This window comes from Gigantopelta aegis, chromosome 4, assembly GCF_016097555.1.
Source record: "Gigantopelta aegis isolate Gae_Host chromosome 4, Gae_host_genome, whole genome shotgun sequence".
NCBI lineage: Eukaryota > Metazoa > Mollusca > Gastropoda > Neomphalida > Peltospiridae > Gigantopelta > Gigantopelta aegis.
Genome location: NC_054702.1, coordinates 113912246 through 113931027, shown reverse-complemented (window position 1 = coordinate 113931027; position 18782 = coordinate 113912246). Strand labels below are relative to the sequence as shown.

General features: G+C 36.6%; 1 protein-coding gene across 1 annotated transcript in view; it reads right to left on the bottom strand.

Annotated features, from left to right (window-relative positions):
* The window catches only part of LOC121371842, a 72328-nt gene that overhangs the window by 29023 nt on the left and 24523 nt on the right, over window positions 1–18782 (bottom strand). Inside the window, 13 exon segments of the mRNA XM_041498042.1 lie at window positions 188–4159; window positions 4162–6514; window positions 7164–7294; window positions 7887–8127; window positions 8491–8607; window positions 10534–10646; window positions 11447–11531; window positions 12244–12348; window positions 12799–12896; window positions 13612–13741; window positions 14103–14181; window positions 15566–15647; window positions 18099–18173. Of these exon segments, the coding sequence (XP_041353976.1) occupies window positions 188–4159; window positions 4162–6514; window positions 7164–7294; window positions 7887–8127; window positions 8491–8607; window positions 10534–10646; window positions 11447–11531; window positions 12244–12348; window positions 12799–12896; window positions 13612–13741; window positions 14103–14181; window positions 15566–15647; window positions 18099–18173 (7581 nt within the window).

The following is an 18782-nucleotide window of genomic DNA, read 5'->3' as shown; positions in this document are numbered from 1 at the left end:
TCTTTTAGGATCTGCCAGACAACAAAGCATCCTCTTTGCAAGTCTTTTAGCATTGCACTGTGAGATCGCAAAGTTGCGAGAGTTTAGTAAATTAGGCCCCAGCTAAACAGACAGGAATACTAAACTCACAACAAATGGCCTACACAACCTAACACACAGAACAAATGCTTTATACACAGCTCCTTACCTTGGATTGCCTGGCAAGTCCGCCGGGTTACTGCAGAAGGCTCTTGTCGCCTGAACACTGCCCAGTCCATGTGCAGCTGCTGTAAGACCCACCATTTTTCTTGAAGGTGGAAGAACTTGAGGGCAAATAACAAGTTTTCCAGCATCATCATCAGACATCCCCCCTCCTCGTATGGAACTCTGCAAGTGAGCATCAGAAGATGGTAGACCTTCATTACGTGAATTATCTGCTTCAACAGTCTTGATGGGAACTGCGGACTTTGATGGAACAGAACTCTTGGTGGATGCACTTCCTTTATCTTTACTCTTTTCTCCATCAGCTGGTTCAGCAGTGTCCTCATCAGAAGAAATATCATCATACTGTGGGTCCTTGATGGGGTTACTGTAAGGATCATACACCAGTTCCGTCTGGGGACACTCAGACAGATGTAACCAGTTGTCACTTAGGCTGGTAACAGAGTCAATCTTTGGGCATGAATGATAAGAAAAGTCTGATTCTTTAGAATATTGTCTTTCCAAATTCTGTCTGTCTGGGTTTTCTATCACATCAATGTCATCAGCAATATGTTGACATGTTTCCACATTCTGTCTCTGTGAATTCCCCATCGGAACATTCTGGCTACAATCCTGCCAACAGGGATCATTAGACACACTATCATGCTTGTTGTTCGAGTAAAGCATTGAATCTGGACATTTCTCGTTTGTACTTCTGTCTCTCCACTGAGCGTTCAAATTTGAAATGTCAGATAACATCATGGGAGATAATTTCACTACAGCAGTTTTCAAAGGAGAAATATCAGATGTAGAACTTAAACCATCACTTGAATGGGTAGAAACTTTGAGATTTCTTGAAGTTTTGGTGCCACCTTCAGTGTGATCTACAACTTTAACATCAGTCATGTTGGACAAATCTTTCTGGTTCTCCACACTTGACAGTGGTGTTTCATATATCGACTCTGTACTATATTGTATACCATTCTTTTCAAACGTAGGGCTAGTACCCATCAGTTTGGTGCAAGTATTGGCAGTGCTTAGAGGTATCTTTGGTGAATAACTAGCAAGCTCTACAGGAGATAAAGGCACGGGCGGTGACACCTCCCCCAGATCGGAGAGGGGAGGAGAGAATAAGGCCAACTTATACATTGTGTCATCAAATGTCACTTCATAGTCATCAGTCTTGTCAGTGTACGTCTGTCTGGAAAACCCAGAAAAACTCACATTACTGTTTGACGTCTGAAACAAATCAATTGAATTGTCTTCTTTACATATAGAATCATCACCAAGTCCACCAGGATATGCATTGTTTCCTGAAACATCCTTGTTACCACAGTCAGGATTTACATTAATGTTTTCAGACATTTTGAGAGTGTCTGAAGTGATGCCTGCATCAGAGGGTAAATCTGTACTTTTATCCACCACCAGGCTCTCCAGAGTCGCCTGGTGAAGCAGAGACAAACTGTTCATCAGCTTCCCAGCATCTTTGTTTGCTTTCTTCTTACGTCGGGTGGATAGAAATGCTACACCTAGTTTCTGATTCCGTGTCAGCTTCTTTCTCGTTGACTTTTTCCTGTCACTGTTATTAGCCTGACCCACAGCACTCGGAGCACTGGCTTCATGTGGAGGAGACAGTGTCTTACTTTTAAAACAGCTCTGACCAAAATTGGAGTTAGAATCGTTTGAATTACTGGAGTCAAAGAATTCAGAATGGTCTCCAGAGATGAAGGCAGTACTTCCTGTTGCTAATGCAGTGTCCGATTCGATGTCTTTGGAAAACATCTCAATCTTTTCTGCTGTCTGGTAAGAACTAGGAAAAATTTTCTTATCAATTGTTGTTGTCAACTCCACACGATCACCATCGGCAGGTGGAGGAGGCTTCTTCTTGAGAGAAAGATTGTGTCTGTCCATTTTCATATTGAATGTTACATCACTGTTACTATCAAAGCATTGATCCATGTCATCAAAAGACACAGTGTGCCTCAAGGTGGAGTGTTTGGTTTTAATACTTTTCTTAATATTTTGTAATGAAATTAAACCCTCTTTATCAGAGTCAGTGGAATCAAGTGGTGCTGATATGTCACTTGCTGACATGTCACCAGTAGATTGATGTCTTGACATGTCACTTGTGGAGATATCATCACTCACCAGTACAGCGACTGTAGATGTTTCAGTAAAACTCAAATTATGATTATCACATTCACTATGACTAGATGTTGCTGAAGAACTATCAAAACTATTATTTTCTTTCATATCTGAAAGGCACTTCACAGACTTACTATGAGACTTTTTACTCATTTTCTGCAAAGAATGCTTGTCCGTTTTCTCAGTCAAAGAATTGTCCTCCAACATGTGGTTTTCATTTGATGCCAAACTTGAGCCTTTGAATCTGAACTTTTGTAAAGCTTTTACAGTAGCCTTTTTCATGAACTCCTTTTCCTCCTTGTGTCTGTCTAGGTACTCTGTTACACTTACCGTTTCATCAATGCCCATGTTTAGTCTCTTCAGCTTGACACCCATTGATTTATAGCCTTTGAACTTTCCTACTATAATGTAATGGACACCAAGGATCAACTTTTGGTCAGTTTTCCTAGTTTTCTTTTTCTTAGTGTCTGGTTTAGTTTCATTAGGCTTTCCCACTTTAAACAAGTGAGAGAAAGCATTTGGAGAATAATTTGCAGCAGTCCTCTTTCTCCGAATTTCTAAAGAATAGCTATCAAAATACATGTCATGCAATTCAAGATTGCTGTCAGAACATTCAGAAATTGTGTCCACCCTTTTCTGAATGTGTTTTTTATTATGTGGTTGTTTTACAAAGACATCTTCAAAGACACATTCATTACTGTCCGACGACTCTTTCCGTGAGCTGGTTCTAGAAGAAGTTCTGGACTGGGCATTGGACATAGCTGACTCAGCTTCACTTAGTTGTTCCCTCTCAGATTCTAGAAATTCAGCATCCAGTTTGACAGGTTTAGTTTTCAAATCATGAAAAACTCCTGTTGTAAAATGTTCAGTGTTGATGGAATCTTTAAATAAACTTCTGACTTTTTCTTCCTCGCTGCTGCCTTTCAAAGAAGTTACGTCATCTAAAATAAAATTGTTTCTCAGTGTCAAATCATCAATCTGTTCTTGAAAAACATTTGAAGTTTCTAGAGGATGAGTATCACCCTGAGTTTTGTGAGTAAGATCTACACTTAGTGTATCACCACATACCTGTGTACTGCATGCCGAGTTTCCACTTTCTCGTTCTAGACAGGAGGTAATTTCTGAATCACCGGTCTTGTGTCTGTTTTCTTGGTCATCTTTACTGGAAGAAAAATCAGAATCGCAGCAGTGAGATATATCCTCTGGGTTACAAACAATGGATTCGTGTTTTGGACTACAGCCATTAGATGAATTTTGTTGGTTACAGTTCAGTCCAGCAGGGAGTACACAGTGCAGATGTTCATCTTGTGATGCATTCTTTGGGCTACAGTTGTTGAATGAATCACAGTTGTTGCCTGAATCACTTTGACATTGGTTCTGTGTAACTAGGGGAACATCTTCTTCCGAATTACCGCTCTGAGATACATCATCCTGATTACAACCATGGGGTGTAGTGCAAGTTGCATCATTTGGACTACTATTGTCAAACAGGTCTTCTTGTAAACTATCACAGGCCTCTGGCTTTGGGTTACAGTGGTGTGAATGCTCCTGATGACTGTCCGATTTGATGGGTGATACGGGACAGTGTCCAGTCTGGCAATGTGGTGGAGTGTTTTCTACATGAAGAGATTGAATTTTGCCATCCTGCTGCCAATCCATCAATTCTGGCTTCATCCCTTCTCTACCACTAGAGTTATCTGGCATTTTGGACTGATTTCGTGATTTTTCAGTGTTTGCTATAATACTTTTGTCTTCATCCACACAACAAACAGATTCAAGTTTGTCTGATTTATCCATTTCATTTTTATATAACTGTTTACCTACATTATTTTTCAAACTATCGTCACTTGCATCATTTTCAAGAAGGTTTTTTTCTTATCTTCTGGTGATAAATTGGCCATAACAAACTGTTCAAAAGCTGCAGAGAAAGAGTTGGAATCTGACGTTTTCTTAACAGGACCCAAAGGTTTTCCTGCTAGAAAATCCGTGTTCTGCTTGATTTCAGGACTAATCTTATGTGGGTTAATTATAGTTTCTATTTTTTTCTCTATCATGGTCTCCAGTTTTGTTGCTTTCTCAGCAACTTCTAATGATGCAGTTGCTATCTTAACATATTCTTGAAAATGTTCCTTATCTAAAAAACACTTCTTTTGGTGGTCTCCACTTTGTCTGTCATCTGTATCTTTAGGATGCAGAATTGACTGTGACTGTGTTTTGGGTGCTTCATCAATACCGAGTAACAACGAGGCAATGATGCCTCCAGTAGGGCAAGCAGCAACTGATGGTGGTGACTCTCCGGTTTGTTTGTTTGCTATTAGGTTACAATTTTCTGTTATGCTACTGGATGAAGAAACTACAGATGATGTCACAAACACTCCCTCTGGTTTCACTTCTCCCAAAGAACCATTTCCAATGAATCGGTCAGATACAGCAGAAACAGGTGATGTAGTGGATGAATCTATATTTGGTTTTTCCGCTACCAAAGAATTTCTTTCAAAGATGCTACCAAACAGAGCAGCTTTAGGTGAAGTGAGTGACACATGATCATCTTTCACTGCTAACATGGCATCATGTTCAATATCAGCAGTATCACTGTGGCATTTGCTGTATTTTAAAATATCATGAGTCGACAATTTCTGGACCTCCACCACCTCTCTTCCTATCTTAAGTAGACTGTACTTCCTGGCATCCTTGGGATGCATTCTGACCACTTTAACTTTATCCTGAACGTCCTTCTGATGCAGCTTCAGTCTCTTGAATACTGGAGTCGGTACGTGGAAAGCGTAGGTATACGCCGCATCTTTTGGTACTGGTTGTGAACACACTGTTTTTAATCGACATCTCGTCTTACTCTTAGATTTTCCCAATTTGCTCCGACTGGTTTGGTTACTAGAAGATCTACCACCTGTCCAGGATTCTGTTGTTCTGTTACTGAATACTGGTAAACCTGTTTCTGGTGAGTAGCCAGAGAAGTCAGAAACATTCCAAACATTGGTCAAAGATTCTGACTGAGCTCTCCAGCCTGACGCACAATCTAATTTACTATCGGAAACAGTAGAGGAACAAGAACGTGACCGCTTCAGAGATAACTTTGTAAGGTGACGTTTTCCCGTAGTTTGTTTACTTGTAGCTTCATACATGCTGCCCTCGCTGATATTGGATACCAGATTAAAAAGTCCTGACATAGCAGAGGATGGATAGCTGCCTTCTTTGTTCACCGTTAAAGCTGAAGGAAGAAACGAAGAACTCAAGTTGATGTCTGTACACAAATTATCAGTGCTTATAGATTTGTAACTCTCCGGCATAAAGCCACGACAATCAGACAAATCCATAAGGCATTCTGAATGGCTGTTTTCATCAAGGGACATAGATCTGCCCTTGGTGACGTCATGGGGACTGCCGAACAGGTCCTGCTGACTGCTGTCGCTCCCAGAGATGGCTCTGCTCATCGTGCTGCTGGGACTGATGCACGTTTGAAGAGTGTCAAGATCAGTAACAGTTGTCGCCATATCCGTGTGCTGCAATGAAGAGGTCAAAGTGCCAACCATCTGACCATATCGTTCTGTCTCAGACATCAGCTCATGGCTGCTGCCTAGGTTAACATTGGTCTCACTACACTGTCCAGAAGACTGGTGCCCAGAAGCATGCGAATACCCTTTTGTGTTTGTGTATTCATGTGCACCCATATTCTCACTTCCAAACTGCATCATCTGTTGATAGGAGTCTTGTGATGCAACACCAATGCCTTGAGTGCCAGAGAAATGACTCGAGGTGTTCACATTATATGATGGAGAATGCACAACATAACCAGAGGAATCAGGGCTGTGAATGGGATAGGAGGAGTATCTGAAGTTTGACTCGGAGGACTGTGGGTGGTTGTAATACGTCTGGAAGTTGTTGGATACGTTCACAGGAGATTGCTGCCAAGTACTGTGCTGCCAGTTCTGATACTGCGGCTGACTCCGATGGCCAGAAGGATTTTGAGAGTCTTGGTTCCATTGATGACTGTAATCTGGATTTGGGTTCCCTAATCGCTGAACTGATGCTGTATCTTGGGCTGAGGCTGCATAACCTGATTCAGTGCTGTATTCTCTGCCATACGAGTGTGGGGCTTGATAGCTTGTACTTTCATACTGTGGTGATAACACAGGCCCCCTCACGCCAAGACGCTTCTTCGGTCTTTTAGATTCTGAAACAAAGACAACCAGGACTCATTATTATGTAATAAATGAAACATCAGCTTTCATATGAATTTCTAACATACCAACATGAGAGAATCAGGCTCACCCGGTCCATTGCCAAATTAGCCAGTTGCTAATTTCCATACAAAGTGGCTACAACATTTAGTCTATGGCTAATAGATCTTTTTGTAAATTAGCCACTTTAAAATAATTTTCAAGGAAATACTCTACATCTCTGAAAAAAATTGCCTAACACAAAAAAATGTCTAGTGTGAGCCCTGGAGAATGTATGATAACTAATAATAATAATAATAATAATAATAATAATAATAATAATAATAATAATAATAATAATAATAATAATAATGATAATGATAATGATAATGATAATAATAATAATAATAATAATAATAATAATAATAATAATGTTAAAATACTCTAAAGACAGCTATGAGAAAATAAAAGCTAGATATAATTAAATACAACTGCACAACATATCTATATTTTAATTAACACATGCAATATTAATATTCAGTAAATTGCAGTTGTTTTTATTAAAATCTCAATGTCATTTTTCAAAGGAGTGTAACATAACCATGTTTGAGGCACTACTGTTAAAGTTTATAAACAACCAAGATGTATTATTACTACACTCACCAGGTTTTTCATCGGATGCACCATCTAACTGTGGGATTACACTGTCGGCTGATTCTTGCTCCTCTGGTAACTCTAGAGAAGAATCCCACGTATCATCAATGCCCTGTACATCATATTCAACAGCAGTGATACTGCAAGAAAAATCAGACTCTCTGTTAGCTTACCTAAACCAGCAGCACTAAGAGCAGATCTGCTGTAAACTTAGATGACATTTCAAAGTTAGGCGTGGATAGATCACAAACAAGGCTAACTCATAAAATCTTGAACAAGTACTATTACCTCAAAACATCCACATATTACCATCTACAGTTCACCACATCTCTAAACAAGCAATCAAATTAACCTAGTTTTATGAAAAATGCTTATCCACCTGCAGTTTAGTTCACAAACAAGTTATTGTACTTTATAAAGAAAAAATATATGATAATATTTTTAAAATAGCAACCTCAAAGCATATTACAAACATTAGCGATACTGTGTATTTAATTATTTTGTGAGGAAACGTTAAAGTTAAAGTTTGTTTTGTTTAACTACACCGCTAGAGCACATTGATTTATTAATCATCGGCTATTGGATGTCAAACATTTGGCAATTTTTACATATAGTCTTAGTAGCAAGGGATCTTTTATATGTACTATCCTAGACTAACTGTGCATCAAGCGAGCACTTCACCACTAGGTTAAGTCCCACCCTTTCTGTAAGGAAGACAAAGTATCGAGTTACCTAGAAGGAGACTTGTCCTCGCCCATCTCTTCATCTGCGCCGTCCCACACTCTCTGTGACATCTCCAACGTCTCCTCCTCGTCCCGCTCCAGCAGCTCAGCATCCGGCACAACGTCTGCCATCACACTGTCCTCATCCTCAAGGGCAGACAACTGCGATGGGGTCAGCTGAGAGGAAGCTGGGGATGATTCTTTAGCAAGTGAAGCCAACACATCAGTGATGGATATGTCTGCAGTAGTTTCTACAGTAACACAGTAAACAAAATGGAGATGACCATAAGGAGTTTTCAGACTTGCAGGTATTAATTTATATTTGATGCCTGGAAATCAATGTAATGAAGCAATAACATTACAGAACATACTCATCAATTTACAAATAGTGACAATAAATAAACGCAACAAAAATTACCTTTAGTAATTAAAATATTCACAGACTTCAGTTAACTTTACACAAGAGCTAAAGACATAAAATGGTAAGATTATACTATTGAATCAAATATATCATATTAGAGGTGAATAATTTGTTAATCAAAAATAAGAATATAAAAAGAATTACTGGTATAATAAAAGCCATTATCTGCACTAAGCATGTGAGTGTGCATTACCCTCGGGTGGTGATGGCTGTGAGAAACTCTGGCTGAAGGACAGTACTCGCTGGATGGACTCCAGACTAACGACAGGGGGATCCTCCTCCACGGTATCCGAGTGCTGAGACACAGAATCTGAAGTCGTTAAACAATAATTTGTTAATAATATCAAATTTACTTATTCTTGGTAAATCTTTCACATTCTGTTTAATAATGGTATGTAATAGTTTTTCAATGAAAACATGACGTGTCACTAGACAAATTAGCTAACTGCAATTTCTTACTATTATTTATTTTTATTTTGTATACAAATGGGGTAAACATTTTACAGTTTAGTCAATAAAATGTGGCAAAAATAAACACTTCTAACTCAACTGTCTCAACTGAGAGTTCACAGTGTAATATGTAAGAAGGAAACCAACCAGATTTTCACATCAAAGTCGTATTTCTTTTAGTTAGTGTTATTCTGCATCCAGAGACCAGCAGTCAACGGCATTAGCTGGGATGGAAAAAGCTCAGTGAGTTGACCAAGGAAGATTGATCCTATGTCGTGCCACACAACAGGTGAGTGAATTACTTGCACCCCACATTAATAACACATCACACCAGACCTGTCAACCTTTAGTCAAGAGAAAGCAGGAGATGTGTGTTGAAAAAGCAGGAGATTTTGTCAAAAAGCAGGTGATTTTTTAAATTCACACAATTTAACCCAAAATCGCAAGATTTAAGAAAAACATTATTACAATAAGTTATATGAATATTTTATAATGTCATATATACTTCTTAACCTTAGATCTGGCATTAAAAAAAAAAAAAAAAAAAAAAAAATTTTTTTTTTTTTTTTTTTTTTTTTTTAAAGTTTAAATATTATTATGATTTAATACATATTTAAAAAAAAAAAAATATTTTATCCAAAAATGTTAAGAACATGAACAAGAAATAAAAAAATTAATTAGTACATTTACGGTATTACACTTACAGCCTTACAGGTTGCGTTACATTATCATTTGTGGTTAGTGTACCTAAGTACCAAAGACAAATTTATATAAATCTTATAAATTAATATTCAGTTTTTACTATAATGAGGAACGGTGGCGTGGTACTTATTTAAAATCATTATAATGATGCAATAAACATTGTATTTTCATTAATCATAAGTAAAACCTCATTACAGACATCGTGTGAAATATACCGGAATTATACCCATTTCCGTGAGTAACTTTATGTCAATGTCAAACACAACATTTTTTAATTGTACAAAAATAATTTCTTGAAGTGTACCCTTATAACCAACATTTTACCGCACAAACATACAAAATTATCTGACACAAGTATGTTTATACAGCTAATTGGTCTTTTCGTTGTCTTGCTGTGACATGTGATTTTAACATGCATCGTGTGTATCCTGTCAACTCGGGAGTCTGGCAGTTCAAATTTGTCATAGTTGCATTATGTAATCCAGTGGGAAGACATTTTACTATTCAGAGGTGTTATTAGAACTAAATTGGATAGTTTTTTTTTTATATATGGCAACACTGAATGTCAACACACAGCCTGTTGAATTAGCGGCAACACGCTTCGTAGCCATTACGATGACAACAAACATTATAATAACACGTCATTTTATAAACTCCATGTGCTTTTTTAACAATATAAATAGGCTATCCCACAATTCTCACTTCGGCAAAGGTTAAACAGTCAGGACAATTCGGCCTGTTACATTCTCGGAAACCGAAAGTAGTTGACATTTTCCGAATGAGAAAAAAAGGCAGAGTTACTTCCCTTCTGTTATTTTGACAAAAGAGGATCAATTTTTTTTTATGCTTACAAAAATGTCATTTAAAAGGAGAAACTGTCTCCCGCACAGGTGAAAGGAGATTTGATCAAATACCGGGAGACTCCCGCTGAATCCGGGAGGGTTGACAGGTCTGCATCACACCTGTGTCCTGCCACACAAGGTGAGTTAATTACTTGCACCCCACATTAATAACACATCACACCTGTGTCTTGCCACACAAGGTGAGTGAATTACTAGCACCCCACATTAATAACACATCACACCTGTGTCCTGTGACTGATGAATCTCCACCAGTGAGGCTGGGGTTGCTGCTATACCAGACTGGGTCCCTTCATCCTGGGACGTTTCTCCATCGGATGGCTCAGACTGACTGCTACTACAAGGAAAAACAACACAAGATCAACTTGACAAAGGAAAGAAAGAAAGAAAGAAAGAAATGTTTTATTTAACAATGCACTCAACACATTTTATTTACGGTTATATGGCGTCAGACATATGGTTAAGGACCACACAGATTTTGAGAGGAAACCCACTGTCGCCACTACATGGGCTACTCTTTCCGATTAGCAGCAAGGGATCTTTTATTTGCGCTTCCCACAGGCAGGGTATCACAAACCATGGCCTTTGTTGAACCAGTTATGGATCACTGGTCGGTGCAAGTGGTTTACACCTACCCATTGAGCCTTGCGGAGCACTCACTCAGGGTTTGGAGTCGGTATCTGGATTAAAAATCCCATGCCTCGACTGGGATCCGAACCCAGTACCTACCAGCCAGTAGACCGATGGCCTAACCACGACGCCACCGAGGCCAGTAACACAAAGGAAAGAAAACAAAAATAGAACCACTTTCTCAGCATAAATGTCAACTATACAATTTTTTTCAAATGAACAAAACTGTTTGAACAGCAAAATCATACCTCATCTTTGAACAGATGAGCACTATACAAAATGTATTATTTTATATTATTACAACTGTCAAAATCATACATTTCATGCACAAGTGCAATCTCTGTATAAAAACAAAAAAGAAAGAAAAAGGTAATAAATGTTTTTCAGTGACAATAAAAACATTAACAGACCAAAAAGCACAATACTGTCACACGCACACACTATAAATATATATACTATTTGGTTTTAGCTACACAGAACTACTGGAGAAAAAAAAATTCTACTCACATATAGGACTTTTGTTCTTCAATGATTTCCTGCAATCTTTTATGGTAATTCGTTTCGCTTTCAGATGTTTTCACTTCACCATGGTCTGAAAAAGGAATCATTGTTTGATTATGCATCCATTTAGAGAATGATGAATTAGTTACCTTTTATTATCAAGCTTATGTTCTGATTGAAATAATATTCAGTTCTGATAAGGAAATTATTTTTGTTCTGTTTAAAAACAAAATAGAATGAGATAATATTCAGGTTGTGTGTGTGGTCAGTGAAAGACATATAAGAAAATGTTTTATTTAACAACGCACTCAACACATTTTATTTACAGTTATATGGCATCGGATGAAAGACATATAAATAAGACCAGCTATTTAGGGAGGTTCAGAGGCATAATCCAGTGGTAAATTACTCAAAGTATGAGCAACTATAAATAAATGTTATTATCATTTTCTTAGTAGATGGATTACAAGTCTCTGCTTTGGTCAAAGTCTGACATGTAGAACGGAGTATTACCCTGTGACTTAAATAATTTTCAGTTCGGAGAAGCCATAGCAAGATATTTTTCTTGTTTAAAAAAACAAAAATTGGAGATAATGTTCAAACTGTGTGTGGTCAATGAAAGACAAATGAAGGTTGTTTTGTTTAATAACATCGCTAGAGCAAATTGTTTTAGTAATCATTATTCCGAGCAATTATAAATTGTTTTTGTAATAATGTTTTTAGTAGATGGATTATAAGTAACTCTTCCAGCATCTGATTTGGTTGATGTTACTGACAGCACCAGACATGTAGAAGAGAATTACCCTGAGACTGTGGGGGAGTGATCTGTGAGTCCTGACCCTGGTCTCTCCGTCGCTGTTTCTCGTCCTCCCACAACGCAGCCAGACCCGGGTTAGTGCCAATATTACCTACAATCACAGATCATAGTCAACTTGTCATGCTTCAAGTACATTTCAACATCATTGGGGCAACAACAATATATACTCCAGCTACATACATGTAGAACATTTTGAAATTCTTGAGCAATTCTAATAACCTGAATGAAAATAATGGTGGATCCACAGAGTTAAACTGTCAATGTTATTCGAATACAATCTTAAAACAATACACTATTGAATTAAAACACAGAAGTATTATGCCAGGTACCATGATTTGTAAAAATATTACTTTAATTTTTTTTAAACCAAAAGCAAAAAATGACAATTCTTAAAATTATTGCCACAATAGTTATACTTTTATAAAACCCCAAAAAATAGTGCCATAATACAGTTGTAATTTTTTACAATTCAAAAGAAATGAAAATATTATAATTAAAAATTTCTAGATCTGTTTGAATGTTTGTAAGAAAACACACTTACTGCCCACTTCCAACCTGTTTAGAATATCTGCAGCCACAATGTCGGCCTCAAGTTCCGACGAACTCTGACGTGGAACATTATATGGCAAGTACATTTCTCTGAAAACAAAATACAACGGTACCGGGTTAATAAAATACACATTATTAGTATGCATGCCTTTACATTTTAACAAGTTTCAAACTAATAAAAGTCAATACTCTTTCTTGACGTATCAGCCATCAGCCTGTATCAAAATTATAAATACATTGAGTACTACATAATTAATATTTTGTGATATGGCTACATAATATGGCTAAAATGTTAAAGAGTGTTGGCTTTATTTATTGCTTGGATACTATATTAATTATTATTCTACATAGTAATATGGCTGAATTGTGAAAAGTGTTGGCTGTATTTATTGGATGAATGGCACATAATTATTATTTTATACTATGGCGACATAACGATATGGCCACAACATCAAGAGTGCTGGCTTTATTTGCTGGTGGTATTTGTATCACTGTGGATAAGTTTTAAATGGTTTATTGCTTGAGGTCAAGCAAAGCTAATACTGGTAATACTATGACACCTCTACAAACATGTCAGTGAAATCTTTATAGCATGTGGGATATGACTTTAATAATGATATTAAGTTTGAAACATGGATAATAATAATAGAATTAGAATTAGAATATGATTAAATTTAATTAAAGTTAAACAAGATATATATCATACAATGCTAAAAACAATATTTTAGAAATACATCTTATTACTATCATATTTGAGGGACATATATACGTGTCATTAACTTAATGATTTAGAGTATGTACGTACTCAGGAATATTGTCTGGATCCCACTTCCTCAAGCTAGGTGTATTTCCACCACCACAATCAGCAGTACAATCCAGTGTGGAAGTGGAAAGAACAGCTGGAGATGAACATGTCTGCTTCGATTTCTTTTTACCTTCAATACAATGAAAATAAATAAATAAAAAAAGTTACAATAAATAATACGAAATGGGTTCAGTTACTGCTTCATCTGTACCAACAAAGAAATCATTTGATCATCTGAATAACTACAATATCATTTATAGAAATCAGCATATTTAGTGTTAATTTCATTGGATTGTTTAGATTTGGCATTTAGGTTAGTATTTGCAGCCAATCAGATGTCTATAAATCAATATCCAACATATTATGTTGGATATCATCATAAATATTCTTTTAAATGAGTGTGTCAGAAATGGAATATGCAATGTGAATATGAAATTATATACTGAGAAAATAACAGATAATTTCATATGAGTATCAGACAACTTTGTTACCATGGTCTTTTTTTCTTCTGAACTTGACAGCTCCAGCGTTAATCAGATTCATCCCATACAAGTTGAAATCAATGAAGAGCTTCACAAATAGAAATAAAATCATTAACATAGCAAAACATATTCACACCGTGTCTATCATTAAGACTACATTTACAAAAATATTTTTTACATTTTGTTTGACCGAGTCATCAGCCAAGTACAAGTTATATGTTAACAGCAATCTGTTTTATCATTCCTCTAAGACTTTTCATAATATGCAAAACAACACATAGAATTTTTATAAAATCCAGTAGCCATGGGATCAGTGACTTTTTTAATTTACTAACCATGATTCAAAATTCACTAGCCCTACTTTACTTTAACCTTCTGACTACTGTAGATGAGATATCTCACCCTATGTCACGCCAGTCGACATACTGTACACTGTATACAGTGCATTCTCCAATTCATATTTCCCACTGTTTTGCACACAACTCTCACCGAAAATGCAAAACAAGAAACACTTACTGACACTATGGCTGCTTTAGGTTTCTGTTTTTCAATGGAAAATACCTTGGAATATTTAGTTAAAAAAGTGGTTTTCGGCAAGTATTTTCGCTCGACAACAATGGTGGCACATTGCAGTCATCTTCAGGGATTGATAGCTGATTGTAACAGCTAATTTGATAATAAATTTGATAGTTTTACCAACAACAAAAATCACCAAATATTGGGATATGAATCGTAGTTCTTTTTTTATTTTAATTCTGGTCAGAAAACCACTGTTATCAGGAATAATGGACATAAATACTGCACAGCTGGCCACAAAACCCCATAAGTAAATGCGACTTTTTCTATTTTTGCCTAATTTTAATCAACATTAACTGATCTGAAATATAAAAATGAGAAAAACCCATGAAAATAATACTTACCGATTGAAATATGAACTTTATTTTATGTATTTATAAAACATTCACGTGAATATATGTGAGTAAAAATTATAAACTTTTACCCACTCAATGTGGTTTTTGTAAAAAAAAAAATCCAGTAGTCTAAAGACTAAGTTAATACAATTTTACTAATTGTAATAATCAGATACGTTACCTAAAGAGAGATATGGAGCTTAAATACATTAGGGGTGTAGGTGGGGGCAGGATATTCATATTTACAAAACTGACTTAAATGCAGCAATTGGCAAGTTGGTTTCACTAGTCATCAGGCATGGCAATACTAGTTATTTACTAACCCAACATTGAATATCACTAGCCATGGGAGTGGGGCTACCATAATCTAGAAGCCCTGTACACAAAATCTACCATGGAAACCCCCAAAATACTTTTAAAATATTTTGAAAGATATGTTGACCCATAAAACAAAAGTAACCATAATGATTGATTAGGTGACACTGAAATAGTTATGGTCTGTGTAAAATTGAAGAAGTTGTGTTCTACTGGTTGTTTTCGGCTGACAGAATAATCTGTTACCTGCAGATGGTATGGGATGTGGGCTTCATATGGCTGGAACGGTTTACTCATCACTGCACCAGCTAATAGCAGGTCAGCTGCCCTGGAATTACAAACAAAACATATACAAACAAACAAACACATGACTTTATTGAGGACGTACTGCCATTTGACAACTAGCTAGATCCCAGTCAGCTGCCCTGGAATTACAAACAAAACATATACAAACAAACAAACACATGACTTTATTGAGGACGTACTGCCATTTGACAACTAGCTAGATCCCAGTCAGCCGCCCTGGAATTACAAACAAAACATATACAAACAAACAAACACATGACTTTATTGAGGACGTACTGCCATTTGACAACTAGCTAGATCCCAGTCAGCCGCCCTGGAATTACAAACAAAACATATACAAACAAACAAACACATGACTTTATTGAGGACGTACTGCCATTTGACAACTAGCTAGATCCCAGTCAGCCACCCTGGAATTACAAACAAAACATATACAAACAAACACATGACTTTATTGAGGACGTACTGCCATTTGACAACTAGCTAGATCCCAGTCAGCCGCCCTGGAATTACAAACAAAACATATACAAACAAACACATGACTTTATTGAGGATGTACTGCCATTTGACAACTAGCTAGATCCCAGTCAGCCGCCCTGGAATTACAAACAAAACATATACTAATAAACACATGACTTTATTGAGGACGTACTGCCATTTGACAACTAGCTAGATCCCAGTCAGCCACCCTGGAATTACAAACAAAACATATACTAATAAACACATGACTTTATTGAGGATGTACTGCCATTTGACAACTAGCTAGATCCCAGTCAGCCACCCTGGAATTACAAACAAAACATATACTAATAAACACATGACTTTATTGAGGATGTACTGCCATTTGACAACTAGCTAGATCCCAGTCAGCCACCCTGGAATTACAAACAAAACATATAGATCCCAGTCAGCCACCCTGGAATTACAAACAAAACATATACTATCAAACACAATGACCTTATTGAGGACGTACTGCCATTTGACAACTAGCTAGATCCCAGTCACTGGAATTACAAACAAAACATATACTCATAAACACATGACTTTATTGAGGATGTACTGCCATTTGACAACTAGCTAGATCCCAGTCAGCTGCCCTGGAATTACAAACAAAACATATACAAACAAACACATGACTTTATTGAGGACGTACTGCCATTTGACAACTAGCTAGATCCCAGTCAGCCACCCTGGAATTACAAACAAAACATATACTAATAAACACATGACTTTATTGAGGATGTACTGCCATTTGACAACTAGCTAGATCCCAGTCAGCCACCCTGGAATTACAAACAAAACATATACTAATAAACACATGACTTTATTGAGGATGTACTGCCATTTGACAACTAGCTAGATCCCAGTCAGCCACCCTGGAATTACAAACAAAACATATACTATCAAACACATGACTTTATTGAGGACGTACTGCCATTTGACAACTAGCTAGATCCCAGTCAGCCACCCTGGAATTACAAACAAAACATATACTAACAAACACATGACTTTATTGAGGACGTACTGCCATTTGACAACTAGCTAGATCCCAGTCAGCCACCCTGGAATTACAAACAAAACATATACTAACAAACACATGACTTTATTAATAATGTACTGCCATTTGACAAAATGCTTATTCAAGAATTAGAACACATAATGTTGCATTTTCTTTTGCTAAGGACACTTGAATATGATTAAACATTTCCAAACAAAATTAACTAAATTACTAAAATGTTTTTTTCTGCATCTCAGCTGGTGATTATAATAACATTAAGGATCTAACATATTTGATACTTAGATCCCAAACTTAAAGAATTGTTACCTACACGATTTTTTAAAGGTTTTTGTGAGAAGTTTTGCAAAAAATAATATAAAAGTTAAAACAAAAAAACATTATTCCTTCAACTGATGACAATAGTTTTTATCAAATGGCAAAAAACAGCAAATGGTAAAGCCTTTTTATCTGTGGTAAGTCATATCGCGTTGACAAAAAACAGCAAATGGTCAAGCCTTTTTATCTATGGCAAGTCATATTGCGTTGACAAAAAACAGCAAATTTTTATCTATGGCAAGTCGTATCGCGTTGACAAAAAACAGCAAATTGTAAAGCCTTTTTATCTATGGCAAGTCGTATCGCGTTGACAAAAAACAGCAAATGACGAAGCCTTTTTATCTATGGCAAGTCATATCACATTAACAAAAAACGGCAAATGGCGAAGCCTTTTTATCTATGGCAAGTCATATCACATTAACAAAAAATGGCAAATGGCGAAGCCTTTTTATCTATGGCAAGTCATATCGCATTAACAAAAAACAGCAAATGGCGAAGCCTTTTTATCTATGGCAAGTCATATTGCATTAACGGCAATTCGTCACTGGTGCCACCATTATGTTCAAGCCTGCACAATGCTGGCTGTTACTATGGAAACAAGCTAAAAACAACTGAAATTTATCAAATGTATATACTCACTTTTTGACAGAAGTTGGATTATAGAGGTAGATCTTGATAAATTCTTGTTCTTTGGCATGGTAACCATACATAGGGCTAAAAATTAAGTTATTCATGTTAAAATTGTCTTGACTTTAATGTTTAAAACAGTGTTATATTTGAGTAAACTGATATTACTGGCCATTTCCATCAAGTGAACCCCACACAAAAACAGCAAGGCTATAGATTACAAGGTTGAATAATTAATGATGCAAGTTAGATCAGAACTGGAAAGATTGCATTTGTACTGTACATGATACTCAAAGTAAACTTCTATTGCTTTCTCTCTTTATCAATACTTAATTTAACATCACATAAGTGTAATTATCCCCCTATTAATACCTATGCCTATAACCTTTCATTGTGTTAAGGGTATTTGTTTATGGTTTTATGAATACCTCTTCATCCTCTTCCCTGAGTAACTAACAAAACATTCATTATAACCAATTGATTGCCTATTATGGTGTTTCAATGGTAAAGCATACACTTGATATGCAGACAGTTTGGAATCGATCCCTGTCAGTAGGCCCATTGGGCTACTTCTCGTTCCAGCCAGTTCACCATTACTGGTATACCAAAGGCTGTGGTATATGCTATCTTGTCTGTGGGATGGTGCATACAAAACATTCCTTGCTACTAATAGAAAAATGTAGCAGGTTTACCCTC